The sequence below is a fragment of the Chiloscyllium punctatum genome, chromosome 32, assembly GCF_047496795.1.
Source record: "Chiloscyllium punctatum isolate Juve2018m chromosome 32, sChiPun1.3, whole genome shotgun sequence".
Lineage (NCBI taxonomy): Eukaryota > Metazoa > Chordata > Chondrichthyes > Orectolobiformes > Hemiscylliidae > Chiloscyllium > Chiloscyllium punctatum.
The window spans coordinates 13,719,670-13,743,101 of NC_092770.1; the positions used below are offsets into that span (position 1 = coordinate 13,719,670).

The following is a 23,432-nucleotide window of genomic DNA, read 5'->3' on the forward strand; positions in this document are numbered from 1 at the left end:
ACCTTTGACACTGCAGCACTAAATTAGAATATCGGCCCTAATTTGTGTGCTCAATTGGGTCTGGAACAAACAAATGTCTTAACTCATAGGTAAGAGTGCAACCAGCTAGCCATGACTTGATATATATAGTGTAAAGACAGAACCACATAGTCTTACATTGTTGTTCTTTAGGACCTAGAGCTACTTAGCAGATTGGCTCTGGACTAAACGAGTTAAAGGTCTGAAAGAATATGATTTATAATTCATCATGCAGTATAGTCAAAATTCCAATTTTTATAGCTCACAGATACCTTGAGTAAAATGATTTGAACATTCATCTCCACTTTTCAGCTGTATTTTCGGACTGATTTGGACATGGTTAAAGAATGTTTACCACTGCAATGTTACCCTATGGGTTTTACTAACGAGAACATTTTCACCTGAACCCAAATGAAAGGATTTCCTACGATAATGGCGGACTGTAATGGAATAGGAGATTGAACATAGATTGCATAATCAACTAATAAACAAGTAGTAATTTTATAAACTGTTAAAAGATGAAGAAGTATCTAAGAGACAGGAAGTAAGAACTTACTAGATATAAATAACATGTCTTCACATGATGTTATTTTTAAATGTTCAAAGTGGGTGGAAATATGGGGTGTTCACAGTGACACCCAGGTCATTTTAACACCCAATCTTCACCACATTCACATACCTTGAGCATCAGCACAAATATCAAGGCTGATGGACTGAAAATATAAAAGAAATTGAGAGCCTGAAGGTAGCCAGGCATAGAGGAAACAACTTTTGTCAGATGTCAACTCAGAGTTAGGGGCTTGACTGAGTTCGCAATGAGAAGAAGAGTCAAGACCAGGGTTGTACAAGCTTGGAGATCACTTGCAGGCCCTATGGCAGATATGCCTCTTCCTCTTCATTTCCAAAGATTCCGCAGAGTGCTGATATTTTTGGAACTCACCACAACCTCTTCTGACACCACTCTGCGAGCTCTGCCATGGTCAATTTGCAAGCCATCAAACTTTTTCACTATAAAACAAGCTTGTTCACTGCTTGCTCTTGGCCAAACTATGATGGTGGTTCGCATAAGGATCAAGATTTCAAAACATCGCCCCACCATCGTAACAACATGCTCCATTCACAGCACTTGCGGGTGAGAGAGAAGGGCAAAAATATGCTCAATCAACCTAATTTGCTGTCCAAATGAATTATTGAATTTGCTCTCTCACAATTGAATGTAGTAGCTCATCAGCAAGAATCAGATCAGATAGCCTCCAGGGTTTAAGTAAATATTGCTCAACCTTACTTGCTTCCAACACAAGGTTAATCAATGCATGTATTAAATAGCTGTAATTCATTATCATGTTGAGTAACACAATAAATCACAGTCATGTAGATAGCCATGTCAGGATTTACTTAAGAGTTAAGAGCTTTACAACATGACAGAAACACACCGAAGAAAAGGATTAAATGCAAATCTAAGGATGGTGGATTATTTGCATAACAAAGACATAAAAAACCAATTTCATCATCAAAATTCCTTAGCAACAGTTGACAAGATGCAAGCCTGAAATTCTGAAAGCTCAAAATACAGATTTATGCAGTGGAATAGTACATTAGTAAATTGTAGCAATACCTGTTTTGTTATTAATCCAAATCATTGTTTCTGATAAAATATGGCTTAAATTTCCGACAGCAACAGTTAGTGGGATTTCCCATAAATAGCTGGAAAAATAAAACAGAAGAGGGTAGAAATGTTGACAATGTTATTCTACAAACACTTGAACAACTCATGCCAAATTCGTATCTCTGTTGTGTATAGAGATATTGTCCTGTTCACACAGCAATACCACCGACAATATTCCTCTCCTCAGATCAAATATATAAAACTGGAGCACAAGACAAAGGCTAGTTTCAACCTTCAAATCAAATATGCTGTGGTTAATTTGATGACACCCTTCAAATGAGGCAAGCAATGCTCAACTGCTGGCTGTGTAAACAAAACAAATTGAAGATTCTGCAGCTTGATTCATAATAATCTCACGCAGTAAATCAACATATATTCTAAATCCTAGCTTCAGTTTTATTAGATTAGATTAGATTACTTACAGTGTGGAAACAGGCCCTTCGGCCCAACAAGTCCACACCGCCCCGCCGAAGCGCAACCCACCCATACCCCTACATTTACCCCTTACCTAACACTATGGGCAATTTAGAATGGCAATTCACCTGACCTGCACATCTTTGGACTGTGGGAGGAAACCGGAGCACCCAGAGGAAACCCACGCAGACACGGGGAGAACATGTAAACTCCACACAGTCAGTCGCCTGAGGTGGGAATTGAACCCAGGTCTCTGGCGCTGTGAGGCAGCAGTGCTAACCACTGTGCCACCGTGCCGCCCCTCACTTACTTCAAATTTGTTCACTATCTGATTGCTACTTTCTATAGCCATTCAGGAGCCTAGGCAAATAGAATACCTCATAGTAGTCACTAGGAATGGGAGACATGTGTTTTCCTTCACAGTTTGCTGTCTTGCATTTGATATTTGCTGGGAATGCAGGAAAACCACACTATTCCAAACTCTAAATGCCTACTGTAAAATTCCAATCAATTTTCAATTCCATCACAACACAAGATAATTTGCGATCTTGCTGCGGAATTTACAAAACATGTACACAGCAATACAACACATTATCTGCTGGTAAAACTGAAAATACTAACTGAGCTGCAAGTGCTATTGATCATTTTCTGTAGCAGAATGCAAAAAGAATTGAATCACTTTCAAACATTAAACAGAGCACATGCTGAATTGAAGGTGAATTAATAACATTTTACTAGTTTTGTCTTTATTTCAGATCATTGATTTCTGGTGTGAATTATACATGCTAGCCTTCCACGATATTAGAAAACCTAATATCCATGAGAAAGACACATTTGTGATGGAAATGTCAATACTTATTTGTCCTTTTAACAGAGATATGTAATAGCATGTCAAAAGATCGTAAATAATTATGATTAATTATACATGTAGCCTGTTCTGTTTGTACAGAATTTTGCTGGAGGTACATGGGAGCAATGCTGTTAGGTTAGATAGGTTAGAGTGCCACAATTTTCCCTCACAGCAGTCTCTATGGCAATTGTTTGGTCTGTCACCTGAAGGGCATGAGGAATTAGCTGGTCTGGCGCCTCCACTTTGTGGAACTCCTTCATCCATCTCAGCAACACGCAATCATTTGCCATGGCTTTGCCAGACATTAGTCACTTCAGGCACTCTGACTGACAACTCACATAACCTCAGGCCAATGGCCACCCCTAAATGATTGGTATTCCTGGAAATGGCTCATGAACTGCCCAACACTGGGAAGACTCGACCTAATGTCCTGCCACATGCATGCTTAGGTCCACGACCCAAACATCAGCCTGATATTCGACTAGTGACTCAAATGGGTACTGTTTATATTGTGCAGTTGTCAACATTCACTTTTACACCTTGTGTCCTGTTTTCTTTATAGCTCTCTGTGCATGTAAAGTGGAATTGAAAACTGTTACCTGTTATTTGAAAAAGCTGGATTGACAGATTTCACAGTGTGATCATAGATGAAATGTTCTTGGCTGATTGTTAAAGTATCACCACTGCTCTCATTCCTACCAATGGTGACAACAGGATAGCCCATCTGTAATGTCCAACGGTCCATCACTTCTCTGATATTTATGGTTTTCCCAATTTTCTGCAATGTCTATATAAACATAAAAAGAAACTGGTTTCTGAAGCACCACACATTTTCAGCTGAAAGTAATCTCAACTTCAATGGGTCAGTCAATACCATTACAGCTGGGCTTGTATAATTATTAAACTTTCTGCTTGGTTGAAGGCAAAATGAATAAGAAATCTGTCACACTACACTGACGTATGATACACTGACAGTCAGGTTTAATAACCAGATTGTGTTTGAATCAACCTTACCTGGTTTTACAGCAACAAATACTCATTGCATTCATATAGCACCTTGAACAACTGAAAGTGTTTCACAGGAGTATTATGGAGCACAAAGGATATTAGGTGAGACAGCCGAAAACGTGGAAGGTTCTACAATGCACGTTACAGGAAGAGAGAGAGAGGTAGAGACGAGAAGGTTTTCAATAAAAGAAATGTTGCAGCACAGAAAGAGGCCGTTCAGCCCATCATGTGCGCATCAAGCCACTCCTTGTAATCACAGTTTTCAACTGTAGCTTTGCATTAAGTTGTCTCAACCATCAAACTAGGCAACACATTCACACCAACCACCCTTTAGATGAAATGGCTTTTCATTATGGCCTTTAGTTCTGCTAACTGACCTGTTCTCTGGATATTCCCTGTCCAAGCAACTCAGTTGAATCATTCCTTAGCCTTCGCTGTTGAGAGAGCAGCCCGATAGTCCGTTAAGACTATGGTGACTTTACCTTTACCTCTAAGGAAACAATCCCTGGCCAGTCCAATCTTTTGTCAGAGCTACAGTTTCCAGTCGCTGGGAACACTTCTCTGCAACTCTCTTTAGCACAATTATATCTTTCCTGTAATGTGATGATCAAAACTGTAACAAATCTCCTGCTGGTAGCCTGACCAGTGTGTTATACCATGCCAATATAGCATCCCTGCTCTTTATTGAATACCTAACCCACTGCCCCACAGCTGGACTGAAGAGAGACCACTTGACAATGGAGCCCACTGGTCCTGGAGGTTTGATCAGATTACCTCCAAGGGCACAGTGTCTGGACAGGCCAGACCTGCCATTGGTCTCCTTGCCAGAGGCAAGTTGCCTCTCCTTGGTTTTTAACTTCCAAGCGTCAGAGGGAGGCAGGTAGGGTAGAGGTGGAGGGCCTAGCCACGTCTGGAGGACATTTCAGAGGGGCCTGTGTGTGTGTGTGTGTGTGTGTGTGTGTGTGTGTGTGTGTGTGTGTGTGTGTGTGTGTGTGTGTGTGTGTGCATCCTCCTCTAGATAGGTGGCCCTTGGCATCACCGTGTCTCCTTGTGAGGCTGGGCCACCTGGAGCGTGGATCAGCTTCCCCGACTGTGCTACCACACTCTCTCAGCAAGGTGTCAGTATCTGAGCTGCTGGCGATAGGGAGGGTGCATGAGGCCTCAATCCTCCCATTCTTGAAGGTCAAGGAGGTGGTCCTGAAAACATCATGGAGGTGAGTGTGTTCCTGCAAGACGCAAGAGACAGATGTCACAGCCAGTGGTTAGAAGAGGTGAGCAGGGATTAAGACTGGCAGCAGGATTAATGTCAGTGCAGGAGTGCAACAGAGAGCAATTCATACCTGATTGTCCGATATGTTCGTCTTCACCCCCACAGCTGCAATCTTGCTCTTTTCCCGCAAGGGTGAAGATTCTTGTAGGGGGTGAGGAGCCGCACATCAGGAGGTCACGCAGGGTTAGTCGTGTGGGAAATGGGATGAGGGTGGTCACAGTGAGTAAGGGAAGACCTTGAAGCAATAGTGAGAGGGGCAGAGCACGAGGCTTGATGGGAGGTGGGTGCAGGAGCAGGAATATGGCGAATGTGAGGTAGATGATAGAAGAGTGTGGCACTGGAGAAGTTCTTTAGCTTCTTTTGACATGTGCTGGCCATTCCTCTGAATCCTGGAGACTGTACTGACCTGGGTGGAGACCTTGGAGCAAACTGGCAGGCTCTGGTGGCATGGCCTCCTCTGCTAGTCTTTCAGGAAGAGATCTTCTCTCCTTTTCACCTCCCATTCACAAGGGTCTCCTGGTCCCTGATGGGAAATTGTGGTGCCATTGTCCTTTTCTCTGCCAAGTTCAGGTTCAATGAGCCGACACCTTTGGAATGACAGTGCTTGCCCAGGTGCACAATGGTCTTTTAAAATGGGATGCCATCTTTCAGTGGATATCCGCTGGCTGGTAAGCTATTACAGAATGATGTGTGTTAAGAAGAAACTAGAATCGGACATGAGGGACAGAGTGGCAGAATAGGTCTTTAATGCAGGAGTTTGGTAAGATACGGTGAGAGAGCTCAATACGTCACACAACAAAAACCCTCCAAAAAGAATAATCAATGATATTCAGACTTCGAGAAAAACACATAAGATTCAGTCCAGAGTTTTGCTTTTCTTTCATGAAAAGTTGTGGAAAAAGATGGACTGGATCTAAAAGTTCTAAATTGGAGGAAGGCTAATTTTGACAGTATTAGGCAAGAGCTTTGAAAAGTTGATCAGGGCAGATGTTGGTAGGTAAAGGGATGGTTGGAAAATGGGAAACCTTAAGAAAGTGAGAGTCCACAGCCAGTATGTTCCTGTTAGGGTGAAGGGCAAGGCTGAATGCTGAATGACTAGAGGAATTGAGGTTTTGGTCAAGAAAAGAAAGGAAGCACATATCAGGTGTAGACCGCAGAGATCGAGTAAATTCCTCAGACAGTATAAAGGCAGTAGGAATATACTCAAAGGAAATCAGGAGGGCAAAAAGAGGGCATGAGACAGATTTGGCAAATGGAGTTAAGGAGAATCACAAAAGATTTTATAAATACATTAAGGACAAAAGGGTAAGGAGGGAGAGGGTCCCTTAAAGATCAGCAAGACTGCCTATGTGTGGAGCTGCAGGAGATGGGGGAAGATACTAAATGAATATTTTCCATCAGTGTTTACTCTGGAGAAGGATATGGAAGATATAGAATGTGGGGAAATAAACAGCGACACCTTGAAAAATGTCCATATTACAGAGGTGGTAATGTTGGACATCCTAAAACACATAAAAGTGGGTAACTATCTAGGGTCTGATAGGTGTACCCAGGAATTCTGTGGGAAGCTAGGGAAGTGATTTTTGGGCCCCTTGCTGAGATATTTGTATCATCTATAGGTCCAAGTGAGGTGCCAGAAAACTGGAGGTTGGCTAACGTGATGCCACTATTTAGGAAAAGTGGTAAGGAAAAGCCAGGAAACTACAGACCGGTAAGCCTGACATCGGTGGTGGGCAAATTGTTGGACAGAATCCTGAGGGACAGGATTTACATGTATTTGGAAAGGCAAGGACTGATTAGAGATAGTCAATATGGCTCTGCGTGTGAAAAGTCGTGTCTCACTAACTAGGTTGAGTTTTTTGAAGAAGTAACAAAGAGGAACTGATAAGGGCAGAACGGTGGTCATGACCTATATTGACTTCAGTAAGATGTTCATCAAGGTTCTTCATGGTAGACCAGTTAGCAACGTTAGATCACACAGAATAGAGGGAGAACTAGCTATTTGGATACAGAACAGGCGACAAGGTAGAAGACAAGAGGGTAGTGGTGGAGGATTGCCAAATCTAACAGGAAGGATATGACCCTGAGAGTGGTTACTATTCCAGGCAATGGAGGTCTGAAAGTCAAAGCCTCCCTTACATAGATGATATCGCTGTTTCCTGCTCAGATCTGCTGTCAGTGCACAGACTCAGAAGCTTCTGTAACCAGTTCGAACTTGCCTTGGGAACCAAGTTAAGTCGAGGCAAGAGCAAGGTCATATTCTTTGGGAACTGGGCCAACCTAACCTTTATTCCCACCACTGTCGGGACAGATTACCTCAAGTACTGGGAATATGTTTCTGAGAGACCAGAGTGTGTACCAAAACTTGGGTGAAGCATATGGTCAAGGTTAGGTAGAAAGTGGGCTGTTGGGAGTACCAGTCTCTCTGTCTCCATTGTGGGTAAAACCTGGTCATCAGATGTGAAGCACTCTCTGTTATAGCACGTGGCGCTGGTCTAGCCCATTCCCAGAACCTGTGCCATTGCAGTCACACAACTCATCTTCCTCTTCTTCTACAGGTCTAAAATGGACCTTAACCACAGGAGGGAGAACATACCCAACACCATCTCATCCTGATGCCACCTTTGTGTGCGGCTGCATCAAGCTGTGCGTGGATCCCTGGTACACAAACACCAATTGTCACTGTCTACTGAGGTTCTACCTGTCCCTGGTGTTGCGAAGGATGGGACTGGTCTTCCATATCACCTGTCCTTTATGGAGAAATTTACAAAGAAAAACACCTTTCATAAGTCCATCAGCAAGTGGTTAGTATATTGTATCCTCGAGATCCTGCGGGAAAAGGATTAAATGGATCCTGTCGTTTGGTTCCCTGAGCAAATTATTTGGCAGGATGCCTCATCACCAGAGCTTTCCAACAAGCACCAAGATATCACTTGGCTGGTGGTGAGTGGGTACTACCTGGGAGATCCTTCATGTATACCTGGACTCTCTGCACCACTGCAAGCCATCCTTGAAGTGGCAGCAAGGGGTTAGAGACTGACACACATCTCCTCCTGAATTTTGTCAAGGTTCATCCGAGCAGCTCCATGACGAATGACTCTGTGCTCTATTGTCTGGTCCCTAAGACACACGCCAAGACAGACATTGACTGTGCACGGCAGACCATCAATCGGTGAACGATGCTCTTTGGTCTGCCTGAAACTTGTTGGTCTTCCAGAGTAAGGAGTTGACTTTGATGGAGTGTTGCAGACTGGCACATCCCAAGGTCCAGGACTAGGTGCTGGGACAGACTAAAGCTTGGGACAGCTGTCACCAAGGCACAGTGGAGGAAGACAACCATCTAAGGTCTTTCAGCTGAATTTAAATGGGGTCCAATCAGGTTTCGGACCCTCCCAGTTCTTCAAATGCATGTAAATATAATCTTAAACAAGAAATGTCTTGGACTTCGGTTTGTTCTCAACATTATGCAAAGACTGTACAGAATTGAACTGTTCTGGTGACTATATATGTATATAAAGATTTTTTAAATGAATAAAGTATATTTTCAAAAGTAGGACATTTTGGTGTCACTATAATACATACTTCAGATCATTCCCTCAAACCACAATACTTTTCCTTTAAAAAGTTACCTCTGTAAGTTTGTTCCAAAGGTCATTTCTTCCTGCATTACTAAACATGTGTTCCATCAAAAAGTCCTAGATTGGACAAAGAAAAATCGGAATTATGAAAATTCTTGAGGCATGGCTGAACAAATAATTTACTCTACTAAAAAACAGCAAGTTAAGTCATGCGGAGTTGGGAATTCAGTTTACTCATTGTCACAAATACTTCAAAATCATTCAACCAATCATCATGTAGTTTGACACTGAAACTCTTACACATTAAATCTTACACTAGAAATATTTAACTACATTTACCCATTAAAAGTTGTATACAGTTCTGGTCACCCTGCTATAAAAGGATAGTATTAAATTGGAGTGGGGTTCAGAAAAGATTTACCGGAATGTTGCTGGGTCTGGAAGGTTTGAGTTGTGGGGAGAGGCTGGATAGTCTGGGACATATTTCACTGAAGCGTAGGAAGTTGAGGAGTGACCATATAGAGGTTTATAAAATTATGAGGGGCACTAATAAGGTGAATAGCCAAGATCTTTCCCAAGGGTTGGAGAGTTCAAAACTAGGAGGGCATACTTTTTAAGGTGAGAGGAAAATGATTTAAAAGGGACCTGAGGGGCAACTTTTTCGCAAAGAGGATGTTTCATATGTTGAATGAACTGCTAGAGGAAGTGGTAGATGCAAATACAGTTACAACATTTACAAGATATTTGGAGAAGTACATGAATAGGAAAGGTTTAGAGAGATAAGGGCCAAATGCAGGCAAGTGGGACTAGTTTAGTTTAGGAAACGTGGTCAGCATGGACGAGTTGGAGCAAAGGTTTTATTTGCGTACTGTATGATTCTATGACTGGATTTGGCTAATCCTTAAAAACTCATAACCTTTTTTTCATTCATTCACAGAATGAAGACAAATCTAGCGTGCCAACATCTATTGTTTATCCCTAATTGCCTTGAGGGTAGTTAAGAGTCAACCTAATTTCTATGGGGTAAAGCCAAATGTAGACTGCATCAGACAAGAATGACTGTTTCACCAATGTCCTTTTGGAAGGAAACTGACAGGTTTTTACTGACAATTAGCAATGATTTCATGGTCTACATTTAACTCTTAATTCCAGATGATTTTTATTGAATTCAACTTGTCCTGGCAGGATTTGAACTCAGGTCTCTAGAAAATTACCTGGATCTCCGGATTAATAGTCTAGCAATAAAACCATTAGACCATTACCTCCTCCATTAAATATCTCTTATACCTTAATTAACTAATTGATGCAAAACCTCAAAGGGAAAGGGCACTTTGAGGAATGTGGTTCTATAAAATATATGGCACAGAAAAGCTAAAGATAAGCCAATGCTACTGAAAAGGACTATTTGAAAATACTTGGTGTGATAGAAAAGTAGGTTGGTCTTTCCAAATCCATGATGGTCAGGAAAGCAAAGAAAAGGCAGTACTCTGCAGTAGTGTATACTCCAAATTTTAATTGGTGCAACAACGTAAGCACTGAGACATCTGCGCAAGTATCAGGCTTCTTCCATTTTAATTCCTCAAATCTGATCTGACTTTTAACACCAACCTCCACCAGCATTGACAACAGGTAACTGCACAGTTTCTCTGGGGATAATTGCTGTCACTTTCTCTCAGTTGTCACTGCCTGCAAGAAAATGCAATCATTAAATCTACGCTTAGCTAGCAACTGCTCTGGTCACTGTGTCTGTCAAAAACTGAAAACCTATTCGTAGCCATGTCAGTGATATTGCAATAAATACCAAGTGGAAGCAAACTTCACAATGAATTTTGCAAGTTGTTACAGTTACTTCTCAAACTAAGTTGTCCACTTGGAGATTCATGCATCCGGGTATCAGTTTGTCATGAATGTAAATGGTGGGCGGCACGGTGGCATAGTGGTTAGCACTACTGCCTCACAGCGCCAGTGACCCGGGTTCACTTCCCGCCTCAGGCGACTGACTGTGTGGAGTTTGCACGTTCTCCCAGTGTCTGCGTGGGTTTCCTCCGGGTGCTCCGGTTTCCTCCCACAGTCCAAAGATGTGCAGGTCAGGTGAATTGGCCATGCTAAATTGCCCGTAGTGTTAGGTAAGGAGTAAATGTAGGGGTATGGGTGGGTTGCGCTTCGGCGGGTCGGTGTGGACTTGTTGGGCCGAAGGGCCTGTTTCCACACTGTAATCTAATCTAATCTAAATAGTAAATGAGCTAATTTTGTGTAAAAAAAACTTTGACAATAAAGAGGGTTACAGAACAGCAGGCAATGGTGAAATATTAACTTTTAACAAACTTCAACAGTTGCAGAAAATGTGAACTTCAATGTTAAATATGCTGTTGTCGACTCTTTATAGTCCCAGTGGATATTCCTTGCAAGCATGCTACAAGTCTCACTAAAATGCCAATTTGCACAGATAAAACCAAAAGCACATTCATGTTCAGCAGACTCCATTTTTGCATCCGCAGCTGCAAAGAAATAAGCACAACAAAGCAGAATTTCACAGTCAATGATGTTATGAGCATAGGTTACTGTTCAAAGCAGCTTTAGTCTGCTTCAAGTAAATGTCTGTGTGGCTAACATGAAATAAAATTGATAGGGGAAATCTGTAACTATGCATAGTTCTGTTCCTTAATTTTAGTTGACACTCCTCTTTATCATGCACACAACATATTCATTAATGCATTTTAATTAACGACTCAGTAGTTCTATGCGTGTATGATTTTATGCTGGGCACACGGTTTTTATTTTGTTAAAACAATCCCTACAGTGCTAGGAGAAAAGAAGCAAATTGCTTGCGACTATTACACTCACACTACAGGTGAGCAACAATTTACTTTGACTGATTATTACACATTTGGGAAAGATTAACAATTTATAAATTACATTCAGAATAGATTAGGCAGACCCATGTTAACAATTACATGCTCTCGGAAATATTAATCATGCCCAAACTTGCAATATGAGTAACAATGAGGCTGACAGCACTCCCCACTTTACTGAATAAAATCTGGCAGTAACTTCTGATGTTTCAGTAAGTGTGGCTAAATGGACAAATCAAGACATTGCTGTGAAGGATAGTTTGGTCCTTATACACTCCGCATTGAAATTGCTGCACCACCATGAACTTGCTTTACATTTCCACTCATTCCACGCTAAGCATGGCTGAACAAGTTAGGGTTGATACATTCAGGATTTGAATGAATTTTGAACTACAGTAGTGAGTGATAATTATTGATGAACAACCTCTCTGGCCTTGAGAATTTAACTTTATAACTGTGGAGTCTTCTTTATTCAGAATATTGGAGACTTTTAATAATATACGTAATTTTAAAATATTTTCTGTTCATTTCTTATCTCTCTTCCTTAATCCCATTTGTCTTTCCCAATCTTTATTTTGCTTTTTGTACATCATTTAAGTTTTATTTTTGTTGCCTGTTTAAACTTCACATCTTTGTGTCGAAGTAAACAATCTTCAATTTGATTAAAGAACATGATTATTATTTGCCTTGTTTCCCTCATAGATGAGAAGACCAGGGATTAGAGGAGGCTACCTTTGATAAACAAGCAATGGGTCCAAAGGCAGCTATCAGCAAGATAAGAACTGGCCCACCATTTGTAAGACACAAGTTGAATGTGATGGAGTACTCTTCATTTGCTTGGATGGCAATATTTGAAAAGCCCTTGACAACACCAAGGACAAAGTTGCAAGAGAGCTTGGTACACCATCCACCAGCTTAGATACTCAGTCCCTCCATCGCTGTCAAAGTGTACCAACTACACTGCAGCAACTTACCAAGTTTCCTTCAAAGGCACTTACCAAACCCACAATCTCCCCCAACTAGAAGGACAAAGGCACCAACAAATGCAAGGGAATAACACAACCTGCAGATTCCCATCCAATGCATACATCATCTTGACTTGAAATTATATTGCCGTTCCTTATTTGTTACTGGGTCAAAATCCTGAAACACCCTAACAGCACCATTTACCAGAACTGTACACTGGTGAACATGTCAATCTTTGCAAAGTTGTTTGGAGCTAGCTCAGAAATGATTCCACAGCCCCGGCGACAGGTGCATGATGCCAACAATCATCAGAAAGCTGATACTGAGGCTCACTTACAAACTCAGAATGTTGCACACCCACCTGGCTAAAATACAGGATGATCAAGTTTGATTAGATTAGATTAGATTACTTACAGTGTGGAAACAGGCCCTCCGGCCCAACAAGTCCACACCGGCCCGCCGAAGCGTAACCCACCCATACCCCTACATCTACATCTACCCCTTACCTAACACTACGGGCAATTTAGCATGGCCAATTCACCTGACCTGCACATCTTTGGACTGTGGGAGGAAACCGGAGCACCCGGAGGAAACCCATGCAGACACGGGGAGAACGTGCAAACTCCACACAGTCAGTCGCCTGAGGCGGGAATTGAACCCGGGTCACCGGCGCTGCGAGGCAGCAGTGCTAACCACTGTGCCACCGTGCCGCCCAGCTGCAGACTTAGTTTGAATTTCCTCTTATTTGACGTGATATCTATGAGTTCTTGGATCTAGCAGAAGGCACTGGCTTGAGGTCATGGTTTATGAACATATGTTCATATATCCCAGCTTTGAGGGGAAGATAACCAGGCTTCTTTTTAAAAGTTAAGCTGTAGTCATGCTTGAGTTGACATAAAGATCTGCATGTCCTGCAGTGGGAAATTCAAGGTAACTCAACCATCTGAAGCAAACTTGCTCATCCAGTGACCAGCTTACTGATGGCATCATGGACTTATCACCGGGGAGCGACATCCTCTTTACTTACCTCTAAATGACCTTGCTAGGATAGAGATGTTCAACAGTGTAAAGTATTGGCAAACAATAAAATATTCTAAACAAGGTATTAGCAATTTAATCTCCAGTGATCCTGCAACAACCTCTTATCATCTCTCATTCAATTTTCTTGACTCAGGCAAATGCCATGTATGTCTCTGGCAAACAAAGTATATATTTCAAGTAAACAGGGCACTCAGTTGAGTGCGACATTTTGTTAATTCAAAATTATTATAATCATGCAGCTCTGCCATGAGACATTTCCATCTGCTGTTTAACTACAAAACTGAAAACTAAAACTTTTTCGGCAAGACTTTCCATCCCACTGAGACGGCTCAATCCAATCCATGTCCAAACAATCTGCTTCAAAAACTCTGCTCATAATTTGACAGCTGTGCCAAATGCAACCACAGCAGCCATGACGACTGACATACTAACATTATCAAAAACACTAAACAGAGAACAATCCAAAATATACTAAAATAATTAACATCATAAATAAAACTCAGAAAATTCTAAAAACATCCTGTCTCCCAAAGTTAATGGTAATTTGGAGAATTCAAAAGGGTTCAGAAAAGATTTACAAGGATTGGAGTGTTTGAGCTATAGGGAAAGACTGAGTAGACTGGGGCTGTTTTCGCTGCAGCGTCAGAGACTGAGGGGTGACCTTATAGAAGCTTATTAAACCAAGAGGGGCGTGAATTACGTAACTAGACAAGGTCTTTTTTCTGGGGTGGGGGAATCCAGAACTAGAGGGCATAGGTTTAAAGTGAGAAGGGAAAGATTTAAAAGGGACCGAAGGGACAACCTTTCCACACAGAGGGTGGTACGTGTATGGAATGAGCTGCCAGAGGAAGTGATGGAGCCTGGTACAATTACAACACTTGAAAGGCATTTGGATGAGATATATGAATAGGAAAGGATTCAGGGAGATATGGGCCAAGTGCTGGCAAATGGGAGTAGATTAGCATAGATGAATTGGACCAAAGAGTCTGTTTCCACACTGTATATCTCTATGACTTCCTAATTCAAGGATCCAAATGAGGTTCTGCAACTTTGCCAAAAACAATCAGTTCTTCTTTGGGCCATTACCTACTTATGTTTCACGTATTGTTGAAATCCACCAATTAGCTTTTAAAATATATTGGTTATGACAGAAAAGCAGTTTAACAACTGAAAACATAACCTCCATGCACCATCAGTAGCAGAGTGAAAAAGGAAATACTATTGGTTTCCTCAGTCATTTGGGTTGGAGATTCTTAAAGATAATGGGGTGCTTCAGGATATTTCTGAAAAGCAGCTGACTACAATCAATCATATGATAGGTTTTAGCCAGCATCTCTACATGAATACATGTGTACTTCAAGATCAGTTTGGAAACACCAGAGAGTTTATAAGCAGTGCAAGAGTAGTGCAGAGTTCATTAAACAGTGTGTGCGTGCATGTTAGAAAGTTCAGTAAACAGTGTGAGAGTGACAGAGAGTTAATTAAACAATGTGAGAATGATGGGGAGTTAATTAAACAGTGAGAGAATGATAGAGTTAATTAAACATGCTAACCATTGATCATGGGAGTTCATCAGACAGTGAGAGAGTGACAGAGAGTTCATTAAACAGTGTGGGAGTAACAGACAGTTCTTTCAACAGTGTGAGAGTTACAGAGTGTTCATTACATAATGTGAGAGTGACAGAGAGTTCATTAAAGTGAGAAAGTGACAGGGAGTTCATTAAACAAAATGAGTGACAGAGTTCATTAAACAGTGAGAGAGTTACAGTGAGTTCATTAAACAGTGAGAGAGTTACAGTGTGTTCATTAAACAGTGAGAGAGTTACAGTTAGTTCATTAAACAGTGAGAGAGTGACAGTGAGTTCATTAAACAGTGAGAGAGTGACAGTGAGTTCATTAAACAGTGTGATAGTTACAGTTAGTTCATTAAACAGTGAGAGAGTGACAGTGAGTTCATTAAACAGTGAGAGAGTGACAGAGAGTTCATTAAACAGTGAGAGAGTGACAGTGAGTTCATTAAACAGTGAGAGAGTGACAGTGAGTTCATTAAACAATGTGAGAGTAACAGAGAGTTCATTAAACAGCGTGAGAGTGACAGGGAGTTCATTAAACAGCGTGAGAGTGACAGTGAGTTCATTAAACAGGGAGAGAGTGACAGGGAGTTCATGAAACAGCGTGGGAGTGACAGGGAGTTCATCAAACAGTACGAGAGTAGCAGAGAGTTCTTTAAACACTGAGTGTGGTTGAGTTCATTAAACAATGTGAGAGTGACAGAGAGTTCATTAAACAATGTGAGAGTGACGAGTGGTTCAGTGTTAGAATAACAGAGAGTTAAATAAACAGTGTGTGGTAGAGAGTTCTGTAAACATTATGAGTGTGACAAGGAGTTCATTGAACAGCGAGAGTGACAGAGAGCCCGTTAATCAGTGCGAGTGTGACAGAGAGCGCATTAAATAGTGTGAGAGTGACAGAGATCTTTAAACAGTGTTACAGTGACAGAGAGTTCACTAAATAGTGTAAGAGTGATAGAGTTCATTAAACAGTGTGAGAGTGACAGAGAGCACATTAAACAGTGTGAGAGTGACGGGTGTTTCTTTAAAGTGTGTTAGAGTAATAGAGAGTTAAATAAACAGTGTGCGTGGTAGAGAGTTAATTAAACAGTGAGAGTGTAATGTGGAGTTCATTAGACAGTGAGAGTGTGACGGAGAGTTCATTAAACAATGAGAATCTTAAACGGTGGACACCTATATTAGCAATACATCCATAAAATTGCAAGGTGGTTCATCGGTAGCCAGACATAACAATATACCTTTTCAAGACTTTACTCACCTGTAATCCTACTTGAAATACATGCTGTCCCATAAAGTTAGCTACCATTCGAATCAATGCCGCACCCTAGGATTTAAAACAAAGATGGTTTTCTTTGAAATAAATAACTAGCCAGTATGAGTTCAAACAGAGATTATTTCAAGTATGTTTTTAAACATGTGTTCTTTAAGTGAAAAAGAACTGCCTGATACTTGAACATAAAAGCTCTTTAATATTTTGCTCTACCCTTTCACTGTAAATTTCCATTTGTTCTTAGACCACTGACTGATCCAGTTTTACGGCTCAGAGGAAACAACAATATATGTGATCAATCTGTGCTACCCTGTATCTGTGAGGATCCAGCAACAAGAACAAGACCTGGTGATCTGTCTTCCTGTTTATTGGCGTCTATGAGGAAGCTAATGGCCTGACAACTCATCATGAAAAATGCATCAGTGCAATAGTGACCTGCCAAATCAGTGTGCATGGAGAAACCTGACTGAGGTTACTGATGTCAACAGAAGCAGTCAATAAGGCAGAGGCAAAGGAAGTAAGAGTGTTGTTAAGCTTAATCACCAGCAAACAACCCCTGCTTGGATTCAAATTCTCACTCCACCAGGCACAGGTAAATGTTTGTCGCCCTCTATTTCTGAAGACCCACATGTTGCACAGTCTTCTTCCTGCAGCCAATGCTTTTGCTGGCTTCCTCACTGATGCACACCTACCTGATGATGTTGCCTCAGGAGGACACCCATGCTCAGCAACTTCACAGCAATCACATTTTTGAGAAATCATGGTTTCAAAGCCCCCTAGACAATACACACTAATTATCAGTTGCTCAAGGGTCCCACCCAGCAGTGTCTTGCCCATGGTAGGGGTGAATAGCTGGGGTCCACATACTGATCCATGCAACACCCCACTAGTCACATTCTCCCACTTGGTAAAAGATGCATTTAGAACATAGAACACCCCTACAGTGTAGAAACAGGCCATTTGACCCAATAAGTCCACACCAACCGTCCAAAAAATATCCCTCCCAGACCCACCTCTTAATCTATAACCCTGCATTTCCCATGGCTGATGCACCTCACCTACCCATCTCTAGACACTATGGACAATTTTGCACGGCCAATTTACCTAACCTGCACATCTTTTGACTGTGGGAGGAAACCGGATACCCAGAGAAAACCTACGCAGACATGGGGAGAATATGTAAACACCACACAGAATGTTGCCAGAGGCTGGAATCGAACCTGGGTCCCTGGTGCTGTGAGGCAGCAGTGCTAATTTCTGAGCCACCATACTGCCCTATTTGTCTTTGTTTCCTGTCTGTCAACGGGTTTTCAATCTAAGTCACTACACTACCCCCAATCCATACTATGCAATTCAATTTTACATGTTAACCTCTTATCTGAGACCTTATCAAAATCCTTCTCAAAGTCAGAGTAAACCACATCCACTCGCTCCCCCTTATCAACGCCAGAACTTAAATCTTCCGAAAATTCCAATAGATTGGTCAGGCATGGTTTCCCTTTTATAAATCCATGCCAAACCTGTCCGATCCTGCCACTATTTTCCAAGTGCTTGGCTACAAAATCTTTTATAATAGATTTTAGCATTTTCCCAACTGCCAATGTCAGGCTAACTCATCTGTATTTCCTTCTTTTCTCTCTATCTCCCCTTTCTTTAATTCATGGAGTTAAATTTGCTACCCTCCAATCAATGAAAACTGTTCCAGTGTCTAGAGGATTTGAAAGGTGACTATCAATGCGCTCATCATTTCGAAGATCACTGCATTAATTCCTCTGGAATATCAATTATTGGGCCCTAGGGATTTATCAGCCTTTAATCCCATCAATTTTCCATCCATTACTGATTCCCTTCAGTTCCTCCCTCTCATTAGACCCTGAGTACCCCAAAGTTTTATTTGTATCATCCTGTGTGAAACCAGAACCAAACTATGCATTTAGTTGGTCTGCCCGCCTCTTTGTTTCCCAATATAACTTGCCCTAATTCTGACCAAAAGGGATCTACATTTATCATCAATAATCTTTTCCTCTTAATATATAAAACTGATTGTAAAAGCTTCTGTAGGTATTTCTTCACAAGTTCACCTTTGTACAACCCTTTTAATCATCCCTTTGTCCTCCTTTGCTGAAATCGAAAATGCTCCCAATCCTCGTCTACTAGGGTTCTTTTAAACTAATTGTACATACTTCCTTGGATCTTATACGATCTCTAGTTTCCCTTGTTATCCATGGTCAGGCCACCATTCCCGTTTCATTTTTGTACCAGAGAGGAATGAACAATGATTGCAGTTCCTCCAAGTGCTCCTTAAATGTTTGTCTTTGCCTATCCGCCATCATCCTTTTAAGTAATATTCTCCAGGTGAACAGCTGAAGCTTCAGAGCTGCCAATCATCCAGCTGGCCAGCAGCCTCTCGAAAGTGGGACTTGCTCCTGAGAAATGGGCGGAAGTGTCACCTTAAATTAATATTCTCCCCCCACATTATGTTGCTACAGGACAGCCGTTAGGATATTGAGTCGGTTGCCCCCAACGTGTTCAACTAGCAGCTGATAGGAACCGGGCTGCCATGTAAAGTCCATTACATCAAACACTACAGATAGGCTGTTTGGCCCATTAATCCTCTACTAGCTGTTTTGAAGGACTGTTCCATTAGCCCCACTCCCCCTCTCTTTCCAGAACCCTGCATGTTTTTTGCTCTCCCTCAAGTATTTTCTAATTATCCACCAGCTTATTAGGAATGCCCCTCTTGCAAATCCTAAACAGTAATAGAGAGCGAAAAAAATTGTTATGACACTTTCTCCCTTCAATTATATTAAATTTGCACCTTTTTGGATATCAAGACATCAGCTATTGCAATCAGTCACCTCTAGATCCTTTCTAGTACATCTCTTCTATATCCTATCCAATGACACTACGTCATGGGGTGTCCAGAAATGGACATAGTACAGCAGCTAAATAGGGTTTGCACAACTTCCTGACCCTGTCCTCCATATCTCCACCCATTCAACAGAAACTGGAGTACAAAATAATACAAAGTTAAGTTTCAACATCCAGAAAAGACAATTTCAAATTGACAAAAAATATTAATCTGTAAAAAAAAAAAGTAGTCTTCTGCTCAAACAGAGTCAGCCACAGCACCTTCTTGTAAGCAATCCGATCAAAGACTCTGTCAATGTCTGTTGCTTGCAGGACCTCCTGGGATATTGGGTGAGAGCTTGCTAGGCCATCGAGCAGCATCACTTCATGAAGGTCGTCCGTCAGAAATCGCTGTTTCTCCTGAAATTTTCACACAAGTACAAGATTAACTCTCTATGGATTCACAGTCAATTGAACGAGACTTAGCAGCTTTTAAAAACACGTGAAGGTCCTTGTCAAATGTATTTATATTGCTGAACTAGAAACAACAACATTTAAAAGCTGGCAATAAATACCCTTAGTTGATTACAAGTGCACAAATTTGTTACACTGGCTCAAAAGATCATTATCAAGTGAATATCTTTGTTAACCATAAATTACACAATAAGAAACTCTCTATCTTGATCATATAAAAAAGCAAAATTAAAAAATGAACACTGAGGAGAAGATTGCAAATCTTATTGTAAAAATGTAATAAAGATTTATTTCAATGTTAACAGTTCCAACAAACCAACAACATAACATCTTGTTATGACCCCAGCTGATTGTAATACTGTATAATTCATATCCCAGAATGAAACCTGGTTTGAGGGATTATAAATTTAATTTCTACGATTGGTTACCATGATGGTTAGTGTTTGGACATATTCACAAGAGGCTGCCAATGTTCTTTAACACAAGAATACAAGTTTATTGCACAAAAAAAGAAACAAAAATCAAATATATATGACAGTTCAGAAAGATATAATCATAAACAAATCAAGATTTCAATCTTTTTCTCAGCAATATCCTTTCCAGATACTCAATCCCAGAGATTTATCATTTTGATTGCAACACTCAATTCCTTAACAAACTGACTCATTCTAGTTCCCCTTGTACAGTAACTGAAACAGCTTTGACTTATTTCCAATTCTGCTGGGCAGAATCTCTTTTCTGCTGACCTAAACGTCTTTTTCAGTTCAACAACTTGAAAACATCTATACAAAAATCTCTCACCAATTGGAAATTTCACTGTAAAAAAAAAAGTCCTCTTGCTAGAGGAAAAACTGTTTCCCTGAACCATGGATATGATTCTTCAGAACTGAAATCAGAACTAAACCTTAGGGCTCCTGGTCTGTTTTCTCTGTACATCACAAAAAGTCAGGAGTGTAAATCTTTCATCAATTAACACTACAGATATCCTGCTATGCACTTGACTGAATTGCATGCTTTCATGCAAACAATGTTTTAGAGCACTGTACAAAGTGACTTTCTGACCTGTTAAAAAATTGACCTTCACAGACTTAAGTGAAAATCCATCGGTTTTTATTTTAAGAATACAAATTTCCAAATGGTATCAATGTACATTAAACACTATTACCATAGTTCATAGCCAAAAAAAAATGCTGTACATACCCAGCAGGTCTGGCAGCATCTGTGGTCGAAGAAACTGAGTTAACATTTCAGGTTAGCCATCTCTCATGAGTACTGAAAAAAGCTGATTGTAAACAGGGGATTTTAAAAATATGCAACAACTTACCTTTCCTTACAAGTACTTAAGTGCCTTTTCTGACCAAAGGTAGTCTTCCAACTCAACCTTTTTGGGAATGTTATGACATACTTCCACAGCAGGTGACATGAACTCATACCTTCTGGCCAAGTGGTGTACACTATCACAGCACCACAAGATCTTAACAGGTGACTGATCTTCTTCATCAATTTTATGTAAAACTGAATCTAGTGCAAGCATTACAAACCTATCCCATCCAATTTTTATATACAGTCCAAAGGTTTTATTTATATTTTAACATATTTATCATATTTATTAAAACTTTTAATTATTGGCTGGAAATACAAATTTCAGGATAAATGCTGGTGCTAAAAATTGCTTTGGGATTAAAAAAATTAGAAGGCATCTTTTGAACATCATACTTGCTCCAACAAAAAAAAAACATATTAACGGAATGTCTTTCTGAACAAATTTCATACTTGATTCAAGTGATTATCGTATAATAGGTAGTAACACTTACATGCACAGCAGATTGGTGCATTGTTATAAATAGAGTATTGGAGTATTGTTATAAATAGACTGCCCTTTGATTCTGACAAAATTGCAGCTAGTCAGTGAGGTGTGCAATAGCTCGCAAAAATATTGGCTATGAACTTACCATGTTGAAGTCTGGGTAAAGGTAATCAGTGCCAACATATTCGAAATAGTGAGCAAATCCTTCCTTTAACCATACATCTTCCCACCAAATCGGAGTCACAAGGTCACCGAACCACTGGGAGTAAACAAAAGGTATTTAGGCACAAAATCAGAACATCAGGGTGTTCAAAATTCTCCACAAGGTTGGAAAGAGGACTTAATACTGTGATAACAAAATTGTAAGCCATTCTTGTTTTGACTCAGCTTATATACCTGATGACAGATTTCATGTACGACAACCATGGTGACATCCAGTAAATAGGGAATGGAGGAAACTCCAGGATCCAGTAATATCCTTTGTTCTACAAACACACTCAGTCCCCAGTTTTCCATAGCAGCATATGGATATTTCGGTACTGCTAACAGATCTGTCACAAAAAAAAACAAGTAATTTGTTTTTCTTTCAATCGAACTACATTTTGCCAGGAATTATTAATGTCTATGTTCTTAAAAGTTGTTTCCAGTACATTGGTAGGAACAACATTAACATACGTCAAATGTATTGGATTTAAGGCAGGATTGGTACCTCTCTCAGGAATTAGCATGACAGGAGGTTGAAATGCACCATCTGTGATGATGCATTATCCAGTGGATAACTGTAAGCACTAAAGGACCTCAATCTATTTTCTCACTCTTCTTATCAAATGTCACTACTCAGTTACTGCAACAAATTTCCTTATTTTGAAGTTCCTCTCCTTCTAAGGTTAGTTTCCTCTGTTTGCCTTCCTTGAGTTTACCTACCAACTCTGCCTGACAGGGTGGAAAACTCAGTTCTGTCTCTCCACCAGCTTTGTTGCAAAACCAGCTACAGGGAGGTACAGGAGTGTTGCCAATGAACTTTAATGTAACATTGGACAGGATCGATAAAACAGCATTCACTTCCATCCTGCCAATCCCTCCCCATCACATTCAGTTAAAAATTCAATCAACTCTTCAGCCTCGTAAGTAGCCAAATAAGAAGGAACTTTATGAAGATATATGAGATGTCAATTAGAACAGAAAATGTTAATCCTAAGCATTATTGCAATTCTACCTGTGAAAAGAACACAGGTAAAAATTAGCAAGAGGTAAGTTCAATGCAGGGGTCAAGAAGAAGATTGTTAAACAAAGAATGATCAAGAACTGGAGAAGACCTCTGATTACAGGTGTAGAGGGCATTAATACAGTGCATAAATAAGGAGCAGCAACGTGTTGTGATGATAAGGAAGGGTTAGCATGGTCTTCTGTTGGGGGGGGTGATATTTATGAGTCATATGACTGACTTCACTCAGCTTTGTGACCTTTGTTTCCTCCCCAAGGTAAAGTACTCCCTATTTGTTCCATCTCATAGCAGCATGAACAAGACTTATAAAGAATTGAGAGAGTTGGTACTCTAACACCCTATTCTACCATCTGGTCTTGTACCAAGTTTACTCTAACTACAGACTCAGCTGATAGAAGGAAATCTCCCATTATATGTAAATAACAAGTGTTTAGTGAAAACAGAGATTTCCACACACTTACAGGTACCTTGGTAAAACAACAGAAAGTGCTGGAGAAACTCAGCAGGTGTGGCAACATTTGTGAATACAGAAACAAATTTGATTGATAAACTTCAACATCCTGTTGCCATGA

General features: G+C 40.6%; 1 protein-coding gene across 1 annotated transcript in view; it reads right to left on the reverse strand.

Annotated features, from left to right (window-relative positions):
• The window catches only part of LOC140457899 (thyrotropin-releasing hormone-degrading ectoenzyme-like), a 114,210-nt gene that overhangs the window by 24,416 nt on the left and 66,362 nt on the right, over positions 1–23,432 (reverse strand). Inside the window, exons 4-10 of the mRNA XM_072551658.1 lie at positions 22,032–22,186; positions 21,781–21,894; positions 19,637–19,774; positions 16,493–16,558; positions 8,856–8,921; positions 3,548–3,735; positions 1,634–1,722 (exon numbers count right to left, since the gene is read on the reverse strand). Of these exons, the coding sequence (XP_072407759.1) occupies positions 1,634–1,722; positions 3,548–3,735; positions 8,856–8,921; positions 16,493–16,558; positions 19,637–19,774; positions 21,781–21,894; positions 22,032–22,186 (816 nt within the window). The remainder of the gene's footprint in view (positions 1–1,633; positions 1,723–3,547; positions 3,736–8,855; positions 8,922–16,492; positions 16,559–19,636; positions 19,775–21,780; positions 21,895–22,031; positions 22,187–23,432) is intronic.